Raw genomic sequence first — 26,924 nt, 5'->3', positions numbered from 1 at the left:
TTGCCAGGATGAGTCACTAATTAATTAACCCCTGGGATAGAGAGGCTTCCTGTGCCAGTTCAAGAACAAGTTACGGGAATGTACCATTCTGTGGCAAAGTAGAAGTTGGTTTGAAGCATTTTTATCAGCTTTTTAACTGTTGTATTTACTAATGCTGTAAATGTGCATGTAACAAGTTTATAACCAAACAGAAAAATAGATGCATTGGATGGAATTGGTTGATGTGTCTTTGTTGCAGGAGAAAAGAACTGCTGCTAACCCCGTGGGCTGGGTTTAAGTGCCCTGTACAGAATTATAAGACTTTCTCCCTAGGAGAAGGGATTTGTAGTGAGTGTATAGAGGCAAGGAGCACAGGAAATAGCAAAGGTCTTTGCCTCCCACCAGGCCACAAAGCTTTGGTTTGTAACAGGTTCAAACGTGGTTACAAGTGGACTGCTCAGGAGAAAAGGAAGTGAGTGGGCTTGGCTTTGGGGTGTGGCAGAGATTGGGGAGACTGCCAGAACCAAGGAAAGGCAAGGCAGGGCTGCGCTGTGGGTGCTGCTCACGTGCTTGTCAGCCACAGAGTGGCTGGAGTGAGTTTCACTCTCCCAGCCTCAAATGGATGGAATGTCTTACCGTGGGACTTTAGTGGATTTGTTTTGTGGCCTTGAAAACAAATGAAGAAACAAGAAGTTGTGCTTTCGTAGCGCTAGAGAAGGGTCTTACTTTTTCTCCAGGAGCCCACAGGTCTGTGAATAGAACTTAAGATGTATGAAGCATCTCAAAGCAGGCAGAGTGGTGCTGTACACGAAGGGTGTGAGCTTCTCAGGGGAAGAGCTGTCATGAGGTGTGTGAACTACGGGGAAGCTGCAGGATTTCAGGTTCAATTCCCAGTGGTTTCTGAAATGGAGAGAGAGCTTCTGCTGCAGAAAGGAATGCTGCTTTGTATAAAAGATCATGATAGACAACGAGAACTGTGTTTGTACCCATGGGATACATGTCTGAGAGAAGTGCCACTCAAAGTGAGTAGTTGGACAACTGTAGTACCAAAAAGGACAAAACTTTACTGTAATATTTCCTGTTTGGGAGCAGGACACTGAATAGCAGTGCTTCTCCTTATTCCGATGTATCACACGTTAATTCTGGTATGTGTTTATTGCTCGGTGTGTGATGTCTTTGTGCAAGCCATGAACGTCTGTTGGACTAATCTTTTGGGTTTTTTATTTCTATGCTATATGCTGGCTATAGGGACGTGGCAGGCATCAGTGTACATGAGGCCATAAGGAAAAAGAGATGGACTGCGAAGACTAAATGTGTTATAGAAATGCATGTGCCGAGTAAAATAGAGGTTCAAACTATATGGTTGCTTGGAAAAGTTTATAGTCTAAATTTTCTATAGATTATTTAGAAAGAAACTGGAGAGCTTCCATACGGAGCAACAACAGCCTTGCATTAATAAGATCATGCAGTCAATAGCTTAGTTTAGAAATTTCTTCTGATGAGTGACTGCAATTCAGCAGGAGGAAAAATGTGTTTCCTGGGGAGATTCAAGCAAGAAAAGGAGAATGAGAATAGATAGAGTATATGTCAGCAATGCTCTAGCATGTTGTGCTATAATGATTTTCAGGCCCAAATTAAGGTTTAAGTGTGAAAACAGAAACAAAGTGGAATCCAAGCTCTGTTGTTTCCCAATAATGCAAGACGCTATCATGATATTCATGTCATATTGTCTCTCTATGTATAAGCATCTTGTGCAGAGGACAGAGATCACTGACAGCACACAGAAAGGAGATTTTTTACACTCTTTGAAGAGTAAGGCTTTCAGCCTGACATGCTGCTCAAAATTGGTTTGCTTGCCACCTTTGGACCACACCTGTAAGCAACTGATATCCGTTTGGTGGTAACTTGTAAAGGTTTACAGGAACAATTCAGTTAAAATGGGAGAAAGTTATAAAGAGTATATTCAGCCTCAAAACCTCTACAGGATGTTCTGGACAAACCTTCAAGGTTGAGAGCTTGTTTTCTGTGTGTGTTTTTTTTTTTTTTGTTTGTTTGTTTTGTTTTCCTGAAACCAACTGCAGCAAGCTGAGAATGAGTCCAGTACTGACAAAAGATAGCAGGCATTAGACAGGGGAAACTGAAGAGGTAAAAGGAAAGTAACTATTACAGAGTTATTGGAAACTGCATGCTCAAAATACAGAAGAGCTTGTTGCCTTTTTTGTGGTGGTTGGGGGTATAAAAAGTAAGCCTTCCTTCCTTCCCCCAGTAAAGTGCAGGATGAACAGTGAGGAGAATGTCATGGGCTGGGAAGGGAATGGTGGGAGGAAATGGGAGTACACAGGAAATAACTAATTGGTATCCCACAGTCTCACTTTTAAAGTAGTATTATGTTTATCTCTCTGTCCATAGACAAGGAAATCCTCTTTCATTTGAAGTAGTAGGTAGAATGCTGTTGAAGTTAAGTCTTAATATTTCAGTGAACTGTCAGAAGTGCTATTTTCTGTCTTTTATGTGGTGAAGCAAAGGTGATGATGTTGTATTAATAAGTTCCTGTGACTCCTCATCAGCTCAGTTGTATTGCAGTTTGTAAGATCACAAGCCAATTTGTCATTCATTTAAAACGTAGAACAGCTTCTCTTCACCTGTGTAGACAATAACTATATTTTTTTCTTGCATTCACAGGTTTTAATGCAGCCTGAGTCCAAGAAGCATGAAGAAGAGATACCTTCCCTGCTCTGGGGGTTAGATCCTGTATTTTCTGCTTTTGCAAGACTCTATATTAAAGATATAAAAGAAATGAGAGAATCCAAGCAAGTTCCAGGTACGTACTTGTATGTGCTGATTATGAGACACAAAGAATTGTATTTGATTTATGTTTTGCTTTTCATTGAGGGATTTCAGAATGCTTCATGAACACCAGTACAGTTATTTTTCAGTACTCTGAAACTACATGACAGTTGTACCTTTAGTAGTTCTAAGAAGAACGGATTGTTTACCTTGAAGAAATACAGGTGGGGAAAAAAAAAGCTAGTGCTGTGAGCTTTTCTTCTTGTGTGTGTGTATGTATATATATACATGCATTTATGTGTGTGTGTGTGTGTGTGTGTGTGTGTGTGTGTGTACACACGCAAGCTGGCTTACATTAAGGTAGCGTACTTCCACTGTGGTAGTGCTTGTTATGTTCTGATAGTTCTAAAAATGCTGGTCCTTTCTGGCCATACATGTTTTACCTTGCCACTCTGTCCACAATACTTGAGGAGGGTTTTAAGCCTCTTTATTATGACATAATATCAATTAGTTGATGGCATATTAACATAATGTAAAAAATAAATATAGGTTTTGTTTGCTTAATTTCTAGTTATGAAAGCTACAACATTCTTCAGGTATTTGAAAGACTTGCTTGGAAGTTCTGGCACCTGGGCTGAGTCTTGTACCGTGCCTTTTGTTTTCTAATCATTACTGGCAATTGTGTGCCAGTCTGGTTCTGCTGATCTTCAGCCAATGTCACCTGTGTGTGTACATCTTGTAGAGCACTGTGGGTCCGATCTTCAGTTTCTCTTTTCACTATGAAGAATCTAAACAGACTGCAGTGTGATCTGTTTTATGAAAGTGTTTGTTACTTCAAACTGGAATGTGTCGAGGTGCAGAAAAAGCTGGGGAGGAATCCCAAGAAACTTAGAATTGATGATGAAAAGCAGGAAACCCTAAGCAGTGTGTGTTTTCCATTTGGTTTGCTGGGGCTGTTTTATTTGTTTATTTTTTCTCCACAGGGGAAAAAGTACATTTGTATGGTTCTTTGAATAAGTTCCATCCTGTAGGTTTTGTGATTCTTTTTTATTTTTCTTTGCCAGCAAGGATAACAACAGTACTACTCATGTAGAAATGAAGGACAGGTGGTTTTCTTCTTCTTTTTACAACCACTCTTATGTTCACTGGGACTTCATAAACTGTTTTTTTTTTTGTTTTTTTTTTTTTCTTAAAGCCTTTTCAGGATTGGGTCTTCAGTCTGGTGTTGGTATTTGTACTCAAGCAAGCAGTACCTCAAGCTTCCAAAAACTCTGCAGTCTCATTGTAGTACCGGTATAGCAGGTGCATCTGATAAAGGCTGTTCCTTTAATCAGAGACATTTTAATTGTTATTGAACAAAATACAAAACAGTTCATGCATGCACACATGCAAACATACTTAGAAGAATTAAATCTGTGCACATCAATAAGCATGCTTCAAAAGAACGTGACTGGCCTTTGAAGGCACAATTCTTTATGCTCTTTTGTTCACCTCTACATAGTTTAGGCTTTTTCCTTCTCACTTCCCTTCCGTTTCTTTTAGTTGAGTGAGTTGTCTTCTGCCTCATAACTATTTGTGTTTGTTTTTTTTTTTTTAAGATTGCCCTAAGGAAGTGGTATCTCTCATATCAAGATATCAGTCTTGAAAATTGGTGCATGTGAGCTTTCTTCACTTCCTGTGCATCTGGCATTCTGCACAACTAAGCTTGTTTGCAATCCTGTGTCATTTTCTAACCAAGCTTTAAAGTATAAAATGAAATCTCATAGAAAAACAGTTTTAATCTTGTTCAGTGTCCTGTTGCTGTGTATGTACCACAAAAGACATCTTTTAGCATATCTCACCCATTGGCTCAATGGAAACTTCTAAATTTAAAAAAAGTATTTTTTGAGGAAGGAGGAAGGTAGGTGTTTGCTGCCAATGTTCCCTGAATTTAATGGGTTTGAAGACCAGCTGGAGCTGATTAGCAATGAATCAGTCATTAAGGATAATTAAGAATGGATGAGTGCAAAACAGTTGTACCTAGGAAGAATAGAAAGGCAGGCAGGCTAAATGTTAGCAGTTATTCTAAGAGTGCTTTCCCTAAATTATGGAGCAGCCTCCCAGGAAAAAGGTGGGATCCCATTCACTGGGATTGTTTATATCCTGACTGTACAAATTGCCAGGAATTTACTGTATGGAACAATTTTGCAGTTGCTCTGAGGAAATGAACTGAATGACCTAATAAGTTTTTTCTTTCCATTTTTAAGCATTAGGATTTGATGCAACAATGACTAATCCCTTAAAAGAACACAGAGGAAAGCACTAAACCTGTCCAATTACTCTCCTGCTAGAAATGGTGACAAGAGGCTGGAAAACCACCCAGAAAAACACAGCAGTTGTGTTGACTTAGAGGCCATGAAAGGAGAGTGGGTGTCAAACTCAGTTGTAACACATAATCACACCACGGAAATGTGTGCAGAGCTATCATGCAGTACAGCATTGTGACAGCTTATCAACAAGCAAGGGAAGCTGCAAATAACACAAAAGGAGGTAATAAAAATTAAAGCAATGGCAAACACCTCATTCCTTGGTGATGGTAACGACAGGACCAGAAGTTGCCTTCTCCATAGTCCCCCTAAAGTGCAGCTGTGGTTTCCTGTTGTGATAACAGCATGTTAATGTGCATGTTATTTACTGGGTTACTTGATTGAATGCACCTACACAGGGCTTCAGATGTGTAGTGTGTTTTTATTGTTACTGATGTGAACATAATTTAAACAGATAATCTGGGGCAAGAAAAGCGCCCTCTTTACACCTTCAAGTCATCAACTTCAGCAGCTTCTGATTGATAATGTAATTATAATGTCATCTTTTGTATGAATTCAGGTAGTTTCTCAGAGAGTAAGGGTGGAGTTCTGTGTAAGCTTATGGGGATATAGAGAACCAGTTCTATCTGGTCACTGTCATTTGCCAAAACTCAGCTTACTAACTGTGAAATGAATATAATAACATGTTGCTTGTTTGCACATGAAGAGATTGGTGTCTCTGCCTCATAGATTTGCCCTGAAAGTGACCCAGACCTTCTCACATGTATGTTTTGTAAGATTTAATGAATGTTTATGCACACTGGGAGCACCTTCATTGAGAGTTTCTCTAACAGTGTTTGTGTCCTGATAAATGGAATGAGAAAACTGGACAAACCTGCTAAACATTCTTTATACCACATCTGACCGGTGACTGTGTGGTTTTAAGATGACTGCAGTGGATGCATCCCTGAAATATTGCAGTGGACTTGTGTCAGCAAAACTCCTGTTTGTGACCTGCTTGGCTGATCACCTTTGGCTTTTTCTGAAACTGCTGTTTTTGTTTTGTGTGTGAGGAAAAACTAATTCCAGGCCCACTTAGGGCTGCTGCCTATGTAGGACAAGTTATTTTGGGATTTCACGTTTGTTTTTTTTTTTTTTTTTTTTTTTTTAATACAGAATGTTTTTGTGACTCCCTTGTTGCAATGTTTCTCTTTCCCTTTATAAGATTTGCCACCGTGCTTTGAGACAAATGTTCCTTTTTGAGACCCTTGAGTTATGTAGTTTTTAGAAGGCAGTTATTGAATATCCCAGATAGCCTCATACTTCAGTAAAACAACAGTATTCCAAAACTGAAGAAAACACATGGACTGAAAATTAGACCAGGATTTAACCAGAGCTTATTTCCCAGTTATTCTCCTGCTAGTGGACCGTGAAGCTTCAGTGTATGTTTACATCAAGGTTTGTTAAAAATGTTGGTCACGCTCTTGAAAGAAATTAAACTATGTGGCAACCTCAGTGCTGTGGAAGTCCCCTGGGCTTTGATTCCTCGCCATTTCCTGAACTTCATTTTGTATTATTCCTATCCAAGTCACCTTTATAGATGTGCAAAAATAGCTCTGAAGGGATGTTTTTAGAACATGTTATTTCAGAAACTGAAGCTCAGGATACCATCCATGATGACTGCCCAGTGTGTGCTCTGCAATGTGAGAGGGTTGTTAACACCCCACCCACCTCCATGCCCTACCCTACGCCATGGCTCCTGTTCTTCTGGAAATAAAAGACAGAATTGTGTTAGTTTTCCTTTTGGAGGCAATGCCTTAATCAGGAACAGCTGCGCTGTGAGAAACTCAAAGTGCTTCCATTGTATTCACTTATTTATCCTTAAGACTTGAAGTTGTAAAAACAAACAAACAAAAAAAACACAACAAAAACAAACAAAAAACCTTAAGCCCACAGTAAGCAGTTCTGCAGATCCAAATGTAGAAGAAAGCAAAAGCCTGATCGAGTTCTGAGATTACAGTAACACAGTTTTCATATCCTATATAGAGCTGATACTTCCTCCTTGTGTTCCAATACTTGCTAATCGAGGGGGTTTTTCACATAAGCAGGCATTAATTAACTTTAAGGCACATTAAGCATGCAAGGAAGTCACATTTGTCAGTCAAACCTACATAGGGCAGGATGTTGAAGAAAAAGTAGTTATACTTACCGGGAGTGTTCTTTGTCTAGGTATATTCTTCTATAATGGACATCCAGTGAGACAGGTGGATGTTGTTGGGATGGTGGTTCAGACTAAAGAGCGAGAAGCCTTTCACAGTTATGGAGGTAAGAAGAATTTCCATCTTTGTTTTTGCATTTATCAGCCCTCTAGTCTTAGTTACTGTTACTGAAATTAAAAGTTGCCTTATTTGATTATTCTTGAAACAAATCTACTTTATTACATGAAGTATATGCCCAGCTCAGAATACTTTAGCAAGCTACTGTTTCTCTTTTAAAATAGAGAAAATAAATGGCTGAAGCCGAGTAACTGATTTGGGGTCATCTGGAACAATTTAATTTTTGTTATTACCTTGCCACTGTACCCCACTGTTTTTCTTTTGCATATATGCTCTTTCTTTAGTCACATGTAAATGGTTTTAATGATTTCTCTAAGAAGTTACTTCTTCCTTTTTTGAGCTTCAGAAACCCCTTCTGACTTTATATGTTTTATTGTGTGTTGGAGCCAGGTTTTAGTGTCTGTTGAGCTTGATTATAATTAGCTGCCAAAGTGTCTTAGCAAATCCAACCCAACCATGGTACTACCCACCAGACCTTGCCACCACCAGCACAGTCGACTCCTCCCTCTTGCTTTTCCCTGTTGCATTCAGCCTATTTCATTAACTTGGAGCCATCTGGTTGTGTGCTGAAAAAGCAAACTGAAGTACTGGGGGTGGGGAAAGGATCATCTCACAGTAGGAAGGGGAGCCAAAGGCATAGATCATTACTCTGCAGGCATTTGAAGAACCTGTGTCCAGTGTCTGCTGCCACGAATTTCCAACTGATGGAGCTAAGTTACGGAGTGACACTTTGTACTCAGTTCTTCCATTTTTAAGATGGAGGCAGCAGTAATTCCCCCTCTGACAGTGGTGTTGAGAAGATAGAATTGACAGCTTAGAGCCAGGTCCCAGCTTCCATAACACCTGCAGTTGCACCACAGCATTGCAGAGTAGCACTGGCTGCCAGTGCATGAAGCATACCCCAAACAGTGTAGCTGCTTAGAGTTGAGTCTGCTCTACGTAAATGTCCCTGCAAGTTTATTAAATAGGGTATCTCCTCTCTTCCCATCTAATTTCTGTGTTACTACCCTGCCATTACACCAAATAACAAGTTTATGTATTTTAAAGCACGAGTTGCTCAGTCACTTGAAGTAGAACAGACTAAACAAGCGCCTAAGTTAAGAAATGATGAGACTGATGATGTAATGAAGTGTTGAAACTAGTTGAACGTCAGCAGTTATTGTTATTGCACTAGAATACAAATGGAGACAGCATTTCATAAGAACAGAGGAAGATAGAATCACAATGACCTAGGCAAAAGCAATTTAATGGACAATTCTTTCCCATGCTAGCCTCAGTGTTACGTAACGCTTGTTGGAAATGTTTGATTGGAACAGAAAATGGAGGAGTAGAAATAAAAAGAAACCAGAAACAAAAAGAACTTAGTGTTAGATCAGCCAACCTTTACGTATACAGCTCTCAGCCTGCCTTCCTGCTGTTCGTTCACATCTAACTCTGCTCTTTGTTCCAGCAGTTCCTGGTTTGAATTCTCAGGCTACTTGGCAGGGTGCCTCTACCTAGCCGGCCCTCTCTTTCAGGCAGGCTGGTTCCAGCAGCATAGAATTGTAACTTCTTAGACAGTTTCCTGCTTGTAACTTCTTGCATCTCTCAGTTCAACAGACTCTGGTCAGTGAGTCACAGAGCAGGTGTTGCATCAATTGGAGCGCTGTTCAGCATTTGCTCACTTTCCATCTGCTTAAAAGTGACTTACAAAGCAATTGCCCCTTTGTAGTTTTTCTGTGATAGAACTGAAATGTCTTTGTGTCACTGCCACCATCTCTCCCACTCATTTCTTATCTGTCTACTTCAGAATATATACCTTTTATTTTAAGAGAGTCTTAGGTTCTCTCTGTGCTGCAAATCCATACAGCCCAAATCCATACTGATAGCAAAGTAATTATTAGAAGAGAGTGAATTAACTCTTTCCTGGCTAATAATAATTCTAAATGCCATGTAAAACAGCACATACATTTTGACATTGATTTGTTTAATTGCTCTTATTATGATCAGTTAGGAAAAGGACATCTAATTAAAGCCTAGCTTTCAGCAAGCTCATATTTTTAGCCAATGCACTTTTCTGATCTTTTCTTTCCTTTTTAAGAGAACCAAACAACATCAGATGTGGCTTTTCTTATTTTCCAGGACCATACTGAAAGGCTGAACACTTGCCTTACAAACAGACATCTCACTGGAGCCTCAGTGGACTCACTAGGCCCTACATAAAACAAACTCTTCTTACAAAGAAACCAACACAGTTACTAATTTACCAGGTGACTTTGAGTGGACTGCTTCTCAAACAGTTAACGTAAGAGTCAAGATGGTGAGACAGTCAATGCTAGAGTTAATAAGTAAATAAAATTAAATGCAAGGAGATGAGAAAGGATGGCAGGGGAGCCCAGGAAGTTTTCACAAGCCTGTAGATGCCCTGAGCGCATTTAAAATAGATTAACGTTCTCCTGTCTGATTAGAATACAATTGCAATAGTTTTCACTCACCTGTGGTTCAGGAGTTGTTTTTGATCAAAGGTTTATTTGGGAGCTTTATTTCAGGGCCTCGCTCTGCAACCCAAGTTCAGCTTTGTGGTCAACTATGGGTCGGTCTCTCTACAGTTTCGAACAGTCACATTGATGAGGAATCATCTGGCTTCCTAATCCTTCAGCCTTGTTTGTTTGGCTTCCAAGCTCTTCTTAGGAAGCATGTATTTTGGTCTGTAAGGAAACATCTACATTGTGTAGCAAAATAATCGTGAAATGTCTTCCCTGTTTCTTATTGTCAGTGTTGGCTCGCATTGGTAGCTTTATATGTGTATGATGGCTCTTCCTCCAACTAAAATAGTTGCATTTCATCTGTACCAAAGAGAGGAAACCCTATTAATTAGATCATTGTCTGCACTAGTGCTGAACTAAATCTATTGAAATAGCTGCAGACACGGGAGCTCAGGAGGGGAATAGCAATGAAACAACCATACGTCTAGTGATGGAATTTGGGATTGCCTGCATCTTATAAATGCCGTTTGCTATTAAGAATGTGTCTGTGCCAGAGTAGTTCAGCATACCTACTGGGAAACAGGAAAACAAGGCAATGATTTGAGATCAGACCCTCAAATAGGGAGATTGTTTTAAAACATATGAGACAATGCAAAGGCATTTTGCTTTGATGCTACGATTCCCAGAGGAAGCGACTGCAAATACCAATCAGTACCTTCCTGGTAAACACCACTGATGCTTTTGTAGTAACTGGTTAGAGGGGGTTTCTTTGTTGTTGCTTTTTATCTATATATAGTGTCTGATTTTGTAGAGCTGGTTTGAGGAGCAGCAGAAAATTTATTCCACTTATGTCCAAAGTGTCCAAAAACACTTATTCCACAGAATAAGTGGATTCTTATTTATGAAGAGGTCGTATTCATGAAGGTCAGTGTTGGAGGCAGTTATGCTCAGGGAGCAATGTGCTTGGAGTTTTAGCTGGACTGGAAATGTGATCCTTGCCATGGTTTGACAGACACCTGGTACCTTCTTACTTAGAGGATGTTTGCTGGGCAAGCTGCCCATATGAAGTCTCTTGATCTATAGAACAATTGATTCTTCTGATAGCTTTATAGTTTATTTTGTTGGGTTTTTTTGTTTGTTTCCTTTTTTGGTGTCTTGAACAATACAGTGCCTAGGGCAGGAGTCACAGGACTTATTTTGCCTAGGTACTAGTAAGACAGGAAAAGCCAGATAGCTGACATGCTCAGGAGAGGGTAGGTGTTAAGCTTTTTAATACGGAAGTGGCTTGCATGCCACTAAGTGGTACCTTAAATTAGGAATCCTTGGCCTAGGGCACAACCATAGGCAAGTCCTCTGTCCTGTCTGGATGTGGTGGCTGCCATTCTAATCTCTTAAATGGGGAAGGCCAGCAGACTTTGTTTGCAATATTAGCGTAAAAAACAGTGTAGCTGGAGATAGGACTCTCTTTATCTGTTTTGTTATTCTACCTCCCTCCTCACTCCCCACCAGCCCTGACATGCTGTTCTCTCATTTTGGTATTAATATTTCTGTGCATTGTGTTTCATTTCTAATTGTAATTTGTTTAGCTTCAACTTTCAGCACTGATTTACTTTCTGACTTTATCAATTAAATTAGAAACCTCTAGTACCCCATATATGTAGTGAATCGTCATCATTTGTCAGTATTTGATATTTTTTTTAGTTTTATTTTTTGAGGAGCTAGCTGTTGTTTTGCTTGCCGTGCATGTAGGCATGTTGTCTAGCACTGAAGTATTCTGCAAGTAAGTTTGGAGACTATTTCAAAGCCAAAAGCAGGAGATGAGCCCCCACTTTCCTTTACAGCCTGGTTAGAATGAGATATGCAGGGAGATGACTGCTGAGAATATCTACATATTTTCATTTCTTGGAACATCACTGCCTACTTTCATATTCTCTGTAATTCTTGCAATTTTTTTTTTTTTTTTACAGTGGATGATAGTACTGGGGTTATAAATTGTATCTGCTGGAAAAATCCCATGGTAGCAGAAAGATCTTTATCAGGTAACTTACTAAGTAATTCCTCTTTGTGAGTGTACTTTTTGTTTGCAACTTAAATAATTTAGTAAATGATCTCACTTGCAGAACAACCATATCCCACAGCCTGGGCCATCTTGGGAGCTTCGTATTACTTTTTGTGTTGTTGCCAGTCATGGTGCCAATAAAAACACTGCATTATGACTTATCAAGCCTTTTCCTTATTAGCATAATGTATTTCATTTCCATGCTGTGAAATTTTTCAGAGAATCCTCTTCTTATACTTTATAAAACCAGTCAATTGACCACCAACTTGATCTTCATTTCTCACCCTTGTGGCACAATAGTTTCAGAATTCCTCCTTTTTTTTTTTTGTTTGCATTCATATTTTCCTTCTGTTTATGTGTATGCTAGCTTGATGAACTCAAAAGTAGATTTCAATGCAGGGGGAGCACACATTTTGTGATTTCAACAGTTCTAAACGAGCAAAAATTGTGCATTTTAAGTGAATCTGTTTTTGTACTCAGTGACAGAAGAACTCAGTAATGTCTGACTTTACCTTCTTGTATATCAAAATATGGGATAATTTCTAATTGGACATTCCTGAAAGCTCCAGTAATAGATTGAAGCTAGTGAAACTGAAATAAATGCCATTAGTGTAATCTTCCAGGACTACACGTGCATAGAAAAGGCAGGGAAAGCTTGATGTAGGAGTTATAAAGTGTTGATATCAGTGCAACAAGCACTTTTATACACACAGGTAATTCATACTAACTTACACTTGACAAAAAAAGAAATGGGGACTCACAAATTAGGTTTTTTTTGTGAGGAACATAAATTCCTCAATTTCTTCCTAAATAAGGAAGAAATTGCATGAAATAGTGGTTGACACACAGTGAAGACTCCGAATTCTTGTTTCAGCCTTGTATGCTATTATTTTACATGTACAATAGCACTGACTGACTATTATTTTATTAATGAAAATTAATTTGTGTTAGGTAAAGAAAATAGCTCCCAAGAGGCACAGGAAGTTTTCTTCAAAGTCGTTAATGATGATCAGAGGTTGTTAGGTCATTATTCAGGTTTTAAATAACGAAGAAATTGCTGTCCTGCAAAGGTGTGTTACATAAAAAAGAAGTTCTGTCAAGTTGCATTCATCTCACTGTATTGCATCACATCACATGAATGGTTTGGCCTCACCTCAGATGATTCATGCTTCTTTTATATAAACGTTCAGCTGACCTTTTTCTTTCCTTTTTTTATCCTTTCCTCCTCAGTATGACAAAATCAATTTTGGCAATTTCCAATTCATATTTCAGTTTTTCAACCTGTGACATCTCTTCCCTTTTATACCTTCCCCAGGTGAACTGTTAAAATAAATGTAATATTATAAGCTAACTTTATCATCCTTAAGTTTTGCTACCCAGTACAAATGAAGCCTGGGACCTTTCCCTTTTCTAGCAATATGACTACAGTAATGTTTAGACATTTGGCCTCCGTGCCTGATTTGCTTTTCCATCACTCCTTACAGAGTGCCCAAGCACCCCCAGCAGTCTTAAAGTGCTTGAACAGATGAAGAAATTCCAGGAAATGGTGAGCCAGAAAACCAAGCTGGAGATTGGGGATGTCATCAGGGTCAGAGGTTACGTCCGGACCTTCAGGCAGCAAAGAGAAATTCAGTCTTCATGTTTTTGTAAGTGCCAGGGATCTGTGCCCAAGCTCTGTGTAGTTTATTGAATGATTTCCACTTTGTTTTCTGGCATCTCTTTAGAAAAATGAGTTTTGCATTCGTGTGCCTTTTTTCTAACCTTACATTGCTAAAACTAAAATGCACACTGCTTAATGTGTGGGACAAGAAGACTACCTATACAAGAGGAATTCTTGAAAGGTTTATGAAAGATGAATAGAATGTATACAAGAATATACAAGATACTCTAACTGGATATCTGTGAGTGCTCTTCAGTTTTCTTTGTATTGAAATAGAACAGCCAAAACTCATTGGAAAGAAAATTATGAACTTCTGTGTCACACTTAACCAAGAATGTTAACTGCTTTGAAGAAACAGTTGTTGTTTACAGCCCACATCATCCATTCCAAGGACAGACAACAGTTTATTGTCACATTTTTATATTAAAGCCCATTTTCCTAAACTTTCTGACTCCACAGAATGCCTGAAAATTATTCCCCCTTTTGAGTCACTCAGTCAAAGATCCGTGGGTGCTGACCTGTATCTCAAAGCTCTTTGGGCATCAATCGATTATTTATATCCTAGGATCTTCCAGTTGCATAACACCTTTTCTCAGTGTCTGTGCTATTGTGTAACTGAGGAAGCCTGTCTTTTAAAGAGCTTGTGTAGTTCAGATTAAAAAGGAAGAAAAAAAAATCAATTTTTTCAGCTCTTGCAAAAATCTGAAAGCCCTCCTTTCCAAACAGAAGTTTTATGAATATATAAACTATTGAAGGGCTGGTGATAAAACCATTGTTTTGTTGAAGGAGGTCCCCAAAATTCGTGTAGCCTTTAAATTGCTTTAACATCAGCAGCACAAGTAAAGTTCCTTACTATGTGCTTACTCCATGTATTTCAGGTAAAATACCCAATTCTTAATTATCAGGCAAAAGAACAGTTTGCATTGCACCACGACAGATCATTTACCTCCTTTTAGACTATAAAAGTGGGAGTGACCTTTGTGGTTTGGTTTTGTTTTTATAACAACAGCAACAAACAAAATCTGTCAATTTAATACTAACGTGTGAAACCTTGTTGTGCCGCCTGAGGTATGCTTGTTCAAAGCCAATACAGCTGTTCTTTTTCCTGCTTCAGATAAAGTGGATGATCCTGTGTGTGATGTTCAGATTTCAAGAATGCTGGAGCTCCCCTGCCTGTATAGAGAAGTTTATGATAAACCTTTCCAAAGCCCAGGGGCTGGACAGAGGTAAATGTGGTAACCAGACTGGTTTAAAGGCAAAGTGTGAGATTCTGTTGTTGCTTATTTGTTAATGTGATAACTGGAGGAAAATAGAACAGGGTCCCACTGTGATTTGTACTCTGCACAAGCATACAATAGCAGCCTTCTTTTCTCCTGAACAGTTAACAATCCTTACAGATAAGATACTTGTCCATGAGCTGAGAAAAGAATTAAAAAGCACCCAACTGATTATTAGTGAGATGTTAAAATACTGTGCATAGACAGACCTTTTGCATCTCTGACAGAAAGGGGATCTGGAGCAAGGGAATCTGAACCGAGGTGTTCAGTGCATTTTAAAATGGTCTGCCTTACTTAGGAGTTTAGATTCAAACTCTTTTACTGTCTAAGGACAGTAAAATACCTTCTGATCTTTTAAAACCAGTCTATCTGGCTACACTTACACATTTGTTATTAAAAACTGTAATGTATTTCTTGATTTTTATTTATTTATTTATTTAAATCTGTTCTCTGTATTTTTGTAGTGGACCAGAAGGTTTGGATTTCTTAATCCAAACGCTGCATGAGAAAGTAAGAGATTTCCTACTGGAAAACAAAATTCAGACCTTTTACCAGCAGGAGTTGGAAACAATTCATTCTCTGGTATCCCTAGCTGATGGGCCTAAATCTAGTCCCAGCTGTCAGGTGAGTGAAAGTAACTGTTTTTAGTTCTTTGTTGGGGAAAACAGTTTCATTTTTGAAAGTCTAAGCAACCAGCTAAGAAACTAATGCCTTCAATGGATTTGAAAATTACAAATGCCTATTCCTGATTTAGCTTTCTGGGGTTATTTCTGGGGTTTGAGAAGCCTTGTCACTTGGGATGTTTAAAACTGGAGTGAAGAAAGCTACAGTTCTATTGTTAAGGGTGGTCTGGTACGTGAGCTGAGTAACCTTACAGTCTAACTTACCTCAATCGGTGAATAATGTCACTATTGGAAAAGGCACTTGGGCTCTTTGGAGCAGATGTCCCCACCAGGAAAAGGGAGGACAAATTCTTTGTTTTATTTCTCATTGGAAGTGCAGTGTATTAATATAGATGTTGCTTTCAAAAGTGGATTATAATGAGTGAATGAAAAATGCTCCCTGTTAAATGTGTACGGCCTTGTGGAATGCCTTGACTGAAAGGATCCGAAGGTGGGGTTTAAATGAAATCTGTTTACATGCAATTGCAAGTAACCAAATTGTTAAGAAGCTTTCCAGTGAGATACTATGGTCTTGATGAACTATAAAATGATAGAACAAAAAACATTTTGTAAAATGGCTTAATATTATTTTTGCTATTTGGATAAATTGCAAGCCAGGCTCTCTACTGGAGTGATAAACTTCTGCAAAAGTAACAGTCATGAATTTAACCTTGTTACCAATGGCAACTTCTACATTTAAACCAGAGTACTGTGACTCATTTGTTTACTTTCTGGTTTTCTGTAGAGAAATGGATCCATGGCAGTCATTTTCAGAGCCTGATTTTGACATACATGTTAAAGATAAAAGTGCTATGTTATGTTAATAGATAATGTTTGTTTAATTCTTAAAAATAAAGGCCAGTCCATTGCAGATGAGGCTAAACAATAATGAAAACAATCTCTGTTCTTGTTTGCCTCAATGAACTGTTTCTGATAACTGCTTCTTGATAACTGCTTCTTTAATTTTTGTTAAGGCATTTTTTGTTGTTTGCTTTAAAGCAGTTATGGATATATAAACAAGGACAGGAATTTGTATGATTTGTGACAGGAAAAATTTGTTACTAAAATATCCAGAATGAGACAGGGTATTTTTCTAAACCAGCTGGAACAATATTAAAGAGTTCCCAAACCCTTTGCATAAAAGGAAGTAGTGCTCATTGTAACTGATGCTGAAAATGTCCATCTCTGAAGTTCTAGAATTTATAGAAAGATTAAGATGAATGACTTGCAGAGCCACTGTAAGTAGGAACTGGTGCAGAGCAAACATAAAGGCACAACCCTCCTCCTCCAGCATCAGCATTGCTAACAGTCATGAGGAACTGTCATAATAATTAATAGCTGTTGCTCCTGACCCTGATGCAAAAGCGTGAGTGTATGTCCCAGGAATTTGGGCACACAGATACTTATTTAGAAATTGCAGTTCTCCCCACTGCCCTTTGGTATTAATTCCTTGCAAAGAGGCTTATATCTCTTTGCATAAGAAACAACATTCAGTTGTCAAGTGACCTGAATGCCTTAAGGGTGCTCCTAGTAATGCTCTTGAAATGTATTTTGTTGTTCCTCTGCTCAGTCTCTTGAAAGTGTTACTTCCCTCAATTGGTAAAGGGTCAAGTACCGAGTTTGATTCACAAAAATAAGAGGGAAATCTGATTTCTATCCTTCTTCCTTCCCTTCCTTCCCTCTATAATCTTCAGTTTTGCATCTCTCTTAAATCAAGTGGAGAAAGGGTACTGCTAGTGTAGAATGAAGTTGTTATGCCATTTTGTCAAGGCACAAGGTAGATGAGTGGGCCAAATGTAAGCCTTAAGCTACGGAGCAAAGTACACACTTGTTTGCTTCTTGTACTTCTACTGGCTTTGAAAGGATGGGGTACTTTGATAATTAGCCTTATAATTTTCTCCTGTTTCTAGGTTATAGCACAGTTGTGATTTAAACTCTGCTTCTCTCATCCTTTCTGTGTGATCCTAGGAGATGTTCGTGCACTTTCATCATCTTTTTTTTTACCATCCCATTGTGATAAACATTGTGCAAGTACATAAATTTTCTCATGGAAAATTTCTTTCAGGGAGGTGTTGAGCTGCAATGGAATCACTGGCAGTAGAGTGGAACAGGGCATGAGGATGGGAGGAGGTAGCTGGGATAACGATGTAGGCAGCACCTCTCACACCTCTCTTGTCATTTTCAGGATTACTGTCCATGTCCCACAAAGTTGTCTGTCTTACAACACTGAGTTTCAGTCCTAATGGCTCCCCAGCTGGCCCTTCAGAATAAATTTCTCTCTAGCAGAAGCATGTAGCTGAACTCTAATCGCGTCCTCTGCTCAAACACATACGAGGTTTCTTAATTTTATAGTTACAGAGGATAAGTAAGAACTAGTAGCTTGATGTTTTTAAAAATTATTACAAATTAAGAAATCTGTTACTATTTTCAAAATAGTAAAGCTTTATTTCACATAACCAGTACCCTTCTATTTCTAAGTGTTAGCCTTCCCTTGCTGGACTTAGGCAACTAATTTTTTGTTCTTTTCAGAAAAAAAAAGTAAATCTGTTCATGTGAGCTTGATATGTGCAGTTTCTGATTGAGAATAGATTCAATTTGCAGCCAGCCGGTCTTGATTAACCTTTCTTTCTTATTTCTTCCATGCATAAGCTATATTATGAGCTGTTTTAGTACTCTCATTCTACTTCATGCATGTCACTAGCTTCAACTTGGTTGTGTTTTCCAAACTTTGTTCTTTGTACTTCCTTTGGTTTGAACGTTATCTCAAGGTCAGCAATGACAGGTAGTTGAAGCAAGGAGTTTTACTGCATTTATTTATGCTTACTATGGCTATGCATACTGTACTGTAGGTATAACACAGTGCCTTGGTTTATACGTTCTTGATGTCAGTGCTTGTCTTCCTTCTTCTGGAGGAAGCTTCACTGCTACTTTAAACGTAGCAAAGCTTATTTATGATAGGACTTCAGTACTGACACATCCAGAATCACTGTCATCACTGTCACTAGAATTGTCACCTGTCTAAACTAAGGCTTAGAGAGAAATTGCAAAGCTTAGTTTCTATTAGTAGTATCACAGTAGTGTGGTTATACCAGGAAACTTTAACACAATCAGGGTGTGTTGTGATTCATAAAGAGCCAATTATATACTTTCAGCATTCAACCCAATTCCTGTACCACGTCATTCTTTGACCAATTATTGATTGTGCAGGAAGTTTACTTTGCTATAAAGAGAATAATTGGCTGCACAGCACCAGTCCGCTAAACTAAGCAAGGCCACCGGCTAGAATATGTGAGTTGAAATACCAGTTTAATTCTGGAGACGTGTTCTGTTGGCTTTGCTGCATGTTTCCTGGCTGGCCCTAGGAGGGAAGCTCTGGATGGTAAAACCATCATTCAATAGCTGGGGGAGAAAGGGAAGAAGGTGAGCTTTACAAAAGTGATGAATGATTTTAGGGTGCTCCTGCGTTTGGATGTGCAGCTTCATTTTTAGAAAGAATCTCAACTGGGAGAGCAGGGGAGAACAGCTGCTGTCAGCACTTCAGAGAACCTGGAACTGTGCTCTCTGAAACTTAAGGTTTGCCAGAGGGGAGATCTTTTGAAAGATGATGTGTGAACACTGTGAGGGGTTAATTCAAAATCCAGATTCAAATCTTGTTATTGCTTTGGATCAGCAGTTAAACTACTTAATACCTGAAAATGCTTTGAATTTCTTGGATGAAAAGCTTCATAAAAGTAAAGCGATAGTTAACAAGCTGTGACTCAGAAGGAACTACTTTAACAACAACAGACACGTTTTTATAACTGTTGAAATGCAAGCGTTTTTCAATCTCCTGAAATAAAAGCAGGAATGTGAAATCAGCTAGGATTTCATCGTCTCAGATTTCTTTTGTCTGTGTGTAGCACTGTGTCCAACCTCCTCTAGACCTCTGCTCAGCAGTCAAGCGTCAGTGTACGTTGCCTCTCAGGAGACAGTGCAAGCTCAGAAGAAATGAGGGCCTGGTTTGGTATGAAAGAAAGTGACGAGGAATTAAGGAGACATTCTGTTGACTTTTGGATGGGCAGGATGAGAAGTTGGAGATATTTTGGATGAACAAAAGAACGGATTAAGGAATTCTAGCTTGTGTGCACAAAGAAACGGTTAAATTGTTGATTTACTCAGAGAAGTAGAAGTGCACTCTAGTCCATGCTAGAGAAAAATAACTTCTTCCAACTTAGGATACTGTTAAAGCCCATAAAGAGGGCAAGAGCCCCTGTTTGTTTTTTGGCAGCAGTTATTCTCCACTTGAGCCTGTTCCCTTGGACTCCACACATTTGAGGGAATGCTGAGATATAGCAGCTGCTTGCTTATTTTCTCACTCTCAAGTGTGCCTCTCTGCCTTCTGTCTGTCAATCTCTTGACTTCTGCTCTTAGTGATTCTGTTTCGGTATCCATCCAGGCAGAGCTGTGTGTCAGTTCACACAGAGTCTGTTTTTAATTATCTCCCTTTTCTGACGGGATCTCACTGTTAAGCCAAACTGAATAATTATCATGCTTCTTTGGAGATATTTTTCTTTTTTTTTTTTTTTTTCTTCTCAAATGTTTGCTTTCATATTAAAAATTGATTAGTTTTGAGGTGGTTGCTTTGCAAGCAGTTTCTTAAATTTTTGAGGATTTATTCCTGCATCTGCTAGAGGCAAAGTCTGTCCATTTTAGGTATGGTTATGAGTGTGCTTTATGATGAGAAAATATTCACTCTTCATTTGTAAAACAAGCAAACAAAACCCCTTCCTACCACATTTAATGTTTATTTCTTCAGTTCATTGTAGGAGGCATTATGAAGAGAAATATTATAGCAGTATTAATGGTGTGACTCGAATGATGTCCAAATGTAAGGTCAAGTTTGTCATTGAAAGCAGTGTCTGTTGTTGCATAAACTGATATAGCTGTGGTGCCTCGGGGGACAAACATTCAGACACTGAATTCTGTAACAGGAGAAAACTTGAAGCCAATAAAGACTGAGGATAATAGCCATTGTTCTGTGTTAAATATCTCGAACTATTAGGTAATTATTTTTGGCTAAGAACTTGAGAGGAAAAAAGATAGTTAGCTGCTGTGGGGCACAGAGAGAGGAACAAAAAAGGAGAGCTGTGATTATGGCCTGTTGAAACATTGAGGGGAAGGGCATGGAGAAAAATGTGGAGTGTGCTCATGCCTCATTGGATCTGTGAACTGTTCCTGGCTAGAAGCATCAGCTCCCAATCTTAGAGATAGTCTGAGTTTCGCTCAAGATTTAAAAATGGATGAAAGTAATGTTTTGTGAAAAGATATTCTTACATTGTAATGTGTTTGTTACCATGTGTCCACGTGCATTCATACTGGTGCACCATGGTTGCCTATGTCACTCGCAGGATTTCTTTGAGTTGACCTGATGATTGAAGTAGGATATGTGGTATCTGATACTTATCTTCAGGACAGAATGGTAGCATCTGTGGTGATGGCTGAAAACATGGCTTGGCAAATCTTGCTTTGGTTGCTCTGGTGTGGTCTGGTCCCACTCATCGCATGTTTGTTTGTGGGAAACAGTTTAGCTGCCGCCTTGAAGGAAATCAGGGAGCACAGTGTGTGCCCAACAGATGTGGAAACAGCACATGGGGAACTGAAGCAGGCTTTGTAGATAAATGTGAGTTTGAAAGATACAGTAGGGCTGATAGAGATGGAAAAGAGTAAACTCATGGTCTTACTCTTACCTACCTGTACAGTCTTTTCTCCACAGTTGATTCATTTTCTTCCGGTTCCCTTCTCAGGAACTCCAACGTCCCTTGTCATCCTGCTCTTTTAGCTCTGCTTTCAAACAAACCCTGCTTTTCCCTATTTTTTTCTCTCATTTCTTCCTTCCTACCCTTTTAGCAACGTACTGAACCCTTTCTTCTAATAGCCTCCCCACTTACAGGCTTTCAGGCAAGTTGTTCTTCTTTGACAAGAAACTCATTTTCTCACTTGCCTTATAAACTGAATCCTTTCCGGAATCCTTATCTTATATACCCGCTGTAATTTCTTGCATATACTTTCTCTTTTTATTTCATTGGAACTGTGGAGAAGTTCTTAAAAGCAAGATCAGAATATGTGTAAAATAAATAAAAAATTGGAAACCAAGGGACAAGAAATAAATATTGCCATTACCAGTTTCCTCGTTTTCCTTGGACACTGCCACGTTTTCATATCAGGAGATGGAGATTAAATCTGCAGCACTTGGATTCCTCCTGAATATCACCTTACAAAGCACTAGCCTTCCTGGCTTCTTCCCGTATCCCTTTCTTACAGGAAAAATCTGAATATCATAAAGCTGATCAGCTTAACTGTTGAATTCTCTGTAAGCATCACAGGTTTATTCCAAGAGAAAAGAACTCTCAGTGTATAATTAAATAGCTGCTAAATACCAAGAAGGCAGTTAGATTTCTGGCTTCTTTAGAACAGTACAGCTTCTGGGTTGTTGTTTTTTTCTTTTTCAAGCCTGAGGTGTTGGTTAGTTCATGCGTAACAGGAAAGATTTCTGAATTTTGAAATGAATAAAAATGCATAACAAAATCACGTGAAGTTCTTTTGTTCTTGAAGTCTTCAGAAGCTGTTACTGTCAGCTTCAGTAGGGCTGAGAGTTTTCAAGTTCTCACCTTCTGCTTCACTCCTATCTTCCCATCCAGGTGAATTCACGAAGTGAATCCAGCTCCAAAAGGATTCACAGTGTTTTCAAGGAAGCAATAAAGAAACTACAAGAAAAAGGAGTGGTTTTCCAGAAACCCAGTACCTCCAAGGACCTGTACTACCATGTAAGGAACTGAGCTGTGACTGCTAACTTTTTCAATGGTATCACAATTTTATAGCTTTAAGGTAGAAATATTTCAGAAGCTGTGTGTATGTTCATCAGCCTCATCTGCAGCTTTCTTCACTGTTGCTTTTACCCCATATCGCTCACTGAGCTGTTCTTGGGGTTTTCTTTTTTGTAGCTCAATGCCATTCTTCAGCTCTCCTGCTCTTCTAGGTGCAGTCAGTGTTTACTGGATTACTGAACTGTGTGCTGATGCAGTAGAGCACAATGAAGACCGGGACAGGTCTTTTTATTGGGGTTAGGTTGAAACTTGGGATTCTGCTGCCTTGAGTCAGCTCACTTCTTTTGGGTTGAATTCTAATATTTCATTCTCTTCTCCTAACACTTGAATCCTACTAATTGCTAAAAAAAAGGTAATTGAAAATTTAACATTCATTATTGACCTTGGAGGCAGCCTATCATGCAGACTGTAGTTATGATGATGTAAGTTTTTAGAATACATCAGAACCTTGGATTCCTTTTTAATATTGATGCCGTCTACTGTGAAATAAAATGATAATTTAGAGCAGTCTACTTTTTCCTCCAGGTGACCGACCACGATAAGGAGCTGCTTAAAGTGACCCTTGATGTGATTAAAGAAGACTGTCAAAAACCTAGGCGTAAGTACTGGTGCTTTCGGATCTCTGATGAGCAGTTGGTGATATGTTGATGACAAACTCTCCTGATGCAAGATTTGGTATGCTTACTGTCTTTACCCTTGAACTTGAAGCTAATTTGCTCCTGTAGCTCATCAGAGTAGCTAAAAGAAATGTGGCTACAGCTTCCTGTAAGCAGAGTGAGAGAGCACGTGCCTAAAGGAAGCAAACTTGTCACATTTGAAATAAGCAGCCATTATCTTAAATCTGTATCTTTTGAAAATATACAGATTTGGGGAGGAAACAAATATAAGGAAGTTAGGTCAGCACCTACTGGCAGTTGCTTTCTACTTTGGGTATGTAGCAAATCTTGCTGCTTCAGTTTTTCTATGGGAGTTGACAGAAAAGTGGCAGTATAGACAGTCTCTCTTAAGTCAACAGTAAAATTCACGTATGTCAGTAGAACATTAAGTTTCTAAGCAAGTGCAAGAACTGAGGTGGTGGTTCTTTATAGGTAGGTATTTCAATGTTAAAAAAAAATATATAAAAAATCCACTTCATGTCATGTACCTTGTCTGGTTTCAGAGTTATCCCTGTTCCTTATTGTGTCTAATTGCCATAGCAGTAGCTGGTGCTTGGCTTGATTATCTGCTTATTACAGAGAGAGATTGATTCAGAGTTTGTCTCAATTCATTGGGTAGAATGTGTCAGCAGGGATCTTTTGCTGCTGAGTTGTAGCTGTTTGTGGGTGAGAATGTACAAAAGAGTAAATGACTGACTTAGAATATAAGATGTATAATATTAAATTGCCATCATAATTACAGCAGTGTGTGTAGGATCTGATTGGTGATGGTTATCCTGTAGAGAGGAAAAAGGGTTAGTGAAGTGAAATGACTTGAGTTTTCAGCTGGTTGCATTAAGCAGTGGTGCAGTTGTAGGCGTGGTTTATAGATGGAAGTAGAAGTTTTGTGTCTCTGGGGATGATGGAAGTAGATGCTACTGGGCAAGCAGGTAAAGGTGAGTCTCATTTGCCTGAGGATACTGCCATGTCATATTGGTTTTTTTTTGTCTTTTATCCCATTAACAAATCTTCCATCCATTTTATGCATCAGGTAGTTCTCTTGGAAACATTTTTTTTTTTTTTTTGTAATTGGCCCACTATATACAGGCCCAGAATGTGTGTACAGCTGACACAGGGCAATTAGTGACTGCTGGATATGCATTATCACAGTGGTAAAGTATTCTCAGTTCTCTGTCATAGGTGGAAAAGTTATTTCAGCCAGCCAACAGCAGACAGAAACTGGTAGGTGGGTCACAGAAAAAACTTCGCAGAGCTTTTAATTCTCAAAGTCATCTTACATACAGAGCAGAAAAATAATAGTTGCTTTGCAGAGCCTCTTGTTTTCCTTGAAGCTTTCCATCTGTTTAGTTTCCTCTTGTAGAGAGCACAATTCCCAAGTCAGTCTCTTTTCCTCTGCTGGTTTTCAGAAGGACCATTTCAGTGTTCTGGTTTCTGCTAACAAAGGATTTTAAGAAGGGAAACCAAAATGCTTCAGTCAAAACCAAGAGGGTTCTCTGGGCATTGCTGCAGCAGTGCAGATCAGTGTGACTGTTGGGCCCCCTCTGCTGGGGTGTTGGCAGGCATAGTGAGGAGGCTTGTAGTGAGTAAATCTGAATGTGATGATACCTCAGGTGTGATAATGCTTCCTTGTTTGCAAGAAATTCTAACCCATTTTTCTTCAAGAACAGCACTAACCTTCCGTGACAGCAAAACTGTTTTATGTATGATAAGCCAAAGTTGTCTATCCAGGTCAACTAATTCTCTGCTTGCTTTCACCCCAATATTTTTTTTTATGATGCATTTTTCAGAACCAACTCAGCTACCTGGAAATGTTGTACAAATAAAAAGTCCTCAGTGTGACTAGTCTGAGCTCCACAAACCTTGATGTTCAATATGCCAGCATGTGATAGCCCTTGGTTGTAATCTTAATTGCAAACAGCCTAATTTGAAGTTCACTTATGTGAGTCCACTCTGGGTCTATCTAGAATCTTAAAGATAGTCAGAAAAAGGTGACAGTACAATTGGACTTCAGACTGAGCTGCAAATTGGTAGACTTAATTCAGACTTGTTTCTTTTCTTGATTCCTTTACTCTGTTTTTAGGCTTAAATGCAGCAAGTGGAAGTTACTCTGTAACTCTATCCCTTCTGATTCTGGTAGGCAAGACAGATAATCATAGCCTTTACCTGAACAGAAGATAAACTCCATGTCAGTGAAAGAGGAACAGCATCACGCCACTGCAAAGTGTGTATTCCATCAAATTTCATCTGTAGCCTAGGCATGTATCTGGGCTACTTTAATTATTGTACATACCTGCAACTACCCTGAAATGCCATTTTCTGCCAGCGTTTAGAACAAAAGAGGCATTCTACTGTTGGGTAATACCTGAGTCACTAATTCGAGACTGAAATTTATGTACTGCAGATCAGGGATGGGCACGCTGACTTTCTGATGACAAATCTGTGACTAATGCAAAATGCAGGTACCCACTTTGTTTGTATCAGCAGTCACTAAGAGTGGGTAGGTGCGTTGTTCTGTTCTCTGTCCTTATCCATCCTAGGGTGGTGAATGTGTTTTTGGTTAGCAGCCACAAAGGTCTTTCATCAATCCGTGCCACTGACTTCTAAAGAAATATCCTTGCTTGAACCATAGTCTAATAGGAGTTGGGCTGAACTGTGTATTTACCTGTACTGAGCAGCAACTCCTATTTACCAGTGACTTTTCTAGGCAGCTTCCAAAGGAGTTTCAGGGCTTAGCCAATTCTCAGGTAGGGGTTGGCTAAAATAAAAACAAAAGCAGCAAAAACAGGACAGGGATCTCCCTGGTCCCAGACCTCCGTGCAAATTTCTCAGTGTCTTTGTCCGATTTACCTTATGAGCTGAGGAGTGAGTTGAAGGAAAGTCACTTGTGCTAATGTGCTCCATTTATGCTAACATTTTTCTCCTCCATTGTTAGCCATGGAGGAGAAAAAAAGTCTCTTGTTGTATTTTATATATTTCTGTTCTGATGTACATTTTCAGGGCTCTTTCCTCTCAGAATGAGATAAAGCTGAGAAATTCTGTGACTTTCTACTCCACTAATTGTTTGAGAAGTGTGAAGTGTACGAATGGGATTTCATCTCTAGTTGAATGAAGGTTGCACTGTGACAGTTCTTCCACAAGATGCCAGCATTGGGCAAGCAGTCACATCTGGCCATAGGCCTGCTTTCTGTTCTTGATGTTTTTAATACTGGATATGGGCAAAAGAATTTTTTATCTGATTTCTTCTCTTTGTAGTCTAGGTGTCGGTGTCCCTGTTTGCTATAGGTGAGTTGGACTAGGTGGCCTTTAAGGGTCCATTCCAACTCAAACAATTCTAAGGTTCTGTGATGAACTGCAGTTGCAGAAAGTAGATGGTTTTCATAGAAGGGTTTGGAGGTGCCCCTGAAGTTATCCTCGTTGTCAGGTTGTATTATATGAGCTCTATATATTAGCTGATAAAGCTATCATTCACACTCATGATGAGTGTTACTGCCCTGACACCTCCTAGTGAGATCTGCAGGGACGTTTGGTGATTGGAGAACTGCTGGCACAGAGTAGATCTCTTTCTTCTGAATACGTGCATCTCATGCCATTTTTTGTTTGTTGGTTTTTCCCAACTTATTTGGATTATAATATTCAAAAGGAGGCAGTTAGGCTGAGGTCTCCTTCATGCTTGGCTATGTTTTTCTTTTTTTTTTTTTTTTTTTTTTTTTCCTGCAGATGCTGAAAAAGGCTGCCATTTTCTTCATGTCCTGAGTTGTGTTCGACAGAGTTACAATCCCAATCTGGCTGAAGTGGTGATGCAGCGTGTTTTGGAACTGCTGGAGAGCAACAGTGATATTGTCAGCACTATGGAAGGATATTATATGGCATTTTAAAGAGGGAAGATGCATTAGTT

The 26,924-nt window shown here is 39.1% G+C and overlaps 1 protein-coding gene across 1 annotated transcript in view; it reads left to right on the top strand.

Moving 5' to 3' along the window:
• Positions 1-26,904, top strand: part of STN1 (STN1 subunit of CST complex) — a gene marked incomplete at both ends in the record, with an annotated part of 39,195 nt that extends 12,291 nt beyond the window's left edge. Inside the window, 8 exon segments of the mRNA XM_079535933.1 lie at positions 7,281-7,376; positions 11,820-11,891; positions 13,396-13,557; positions 14,686-14,797; positions 15,313-15,472; positions 22,188-22,313; positions 22,899-22,971; positions 26,747-26,904. Coding sequence (XP_079392059.1) covers positions 7,281-7,376; positions 11,820-11,891; positions 13,396-13,557; positions 14,686-14,797; positions 15,313-15,472; positions 22,188-22,313; positions 22,899-22,971; positions 26,747-26,904 — 959 coding nt within the window.
• Positions 26,905-26,924: the final 20 nt, after the last annotated feature.

The sequence above is a fragment of the Tetrao urogallus genome, assembly GCF_951394365.1.
Source record: "Tetrao urogallus genome assembly, chromosome: 5".
NCBI classification, from domain to species: domain Eukaryota; kingdom Metazoa; phylum Chordata; class Aves; order Galliformes; family Phasianidae; genus Tetrao; species Tetrao urogallus.
This window is presented reverse-complemented; position numbering and strand designations above follow the sequence as displayed.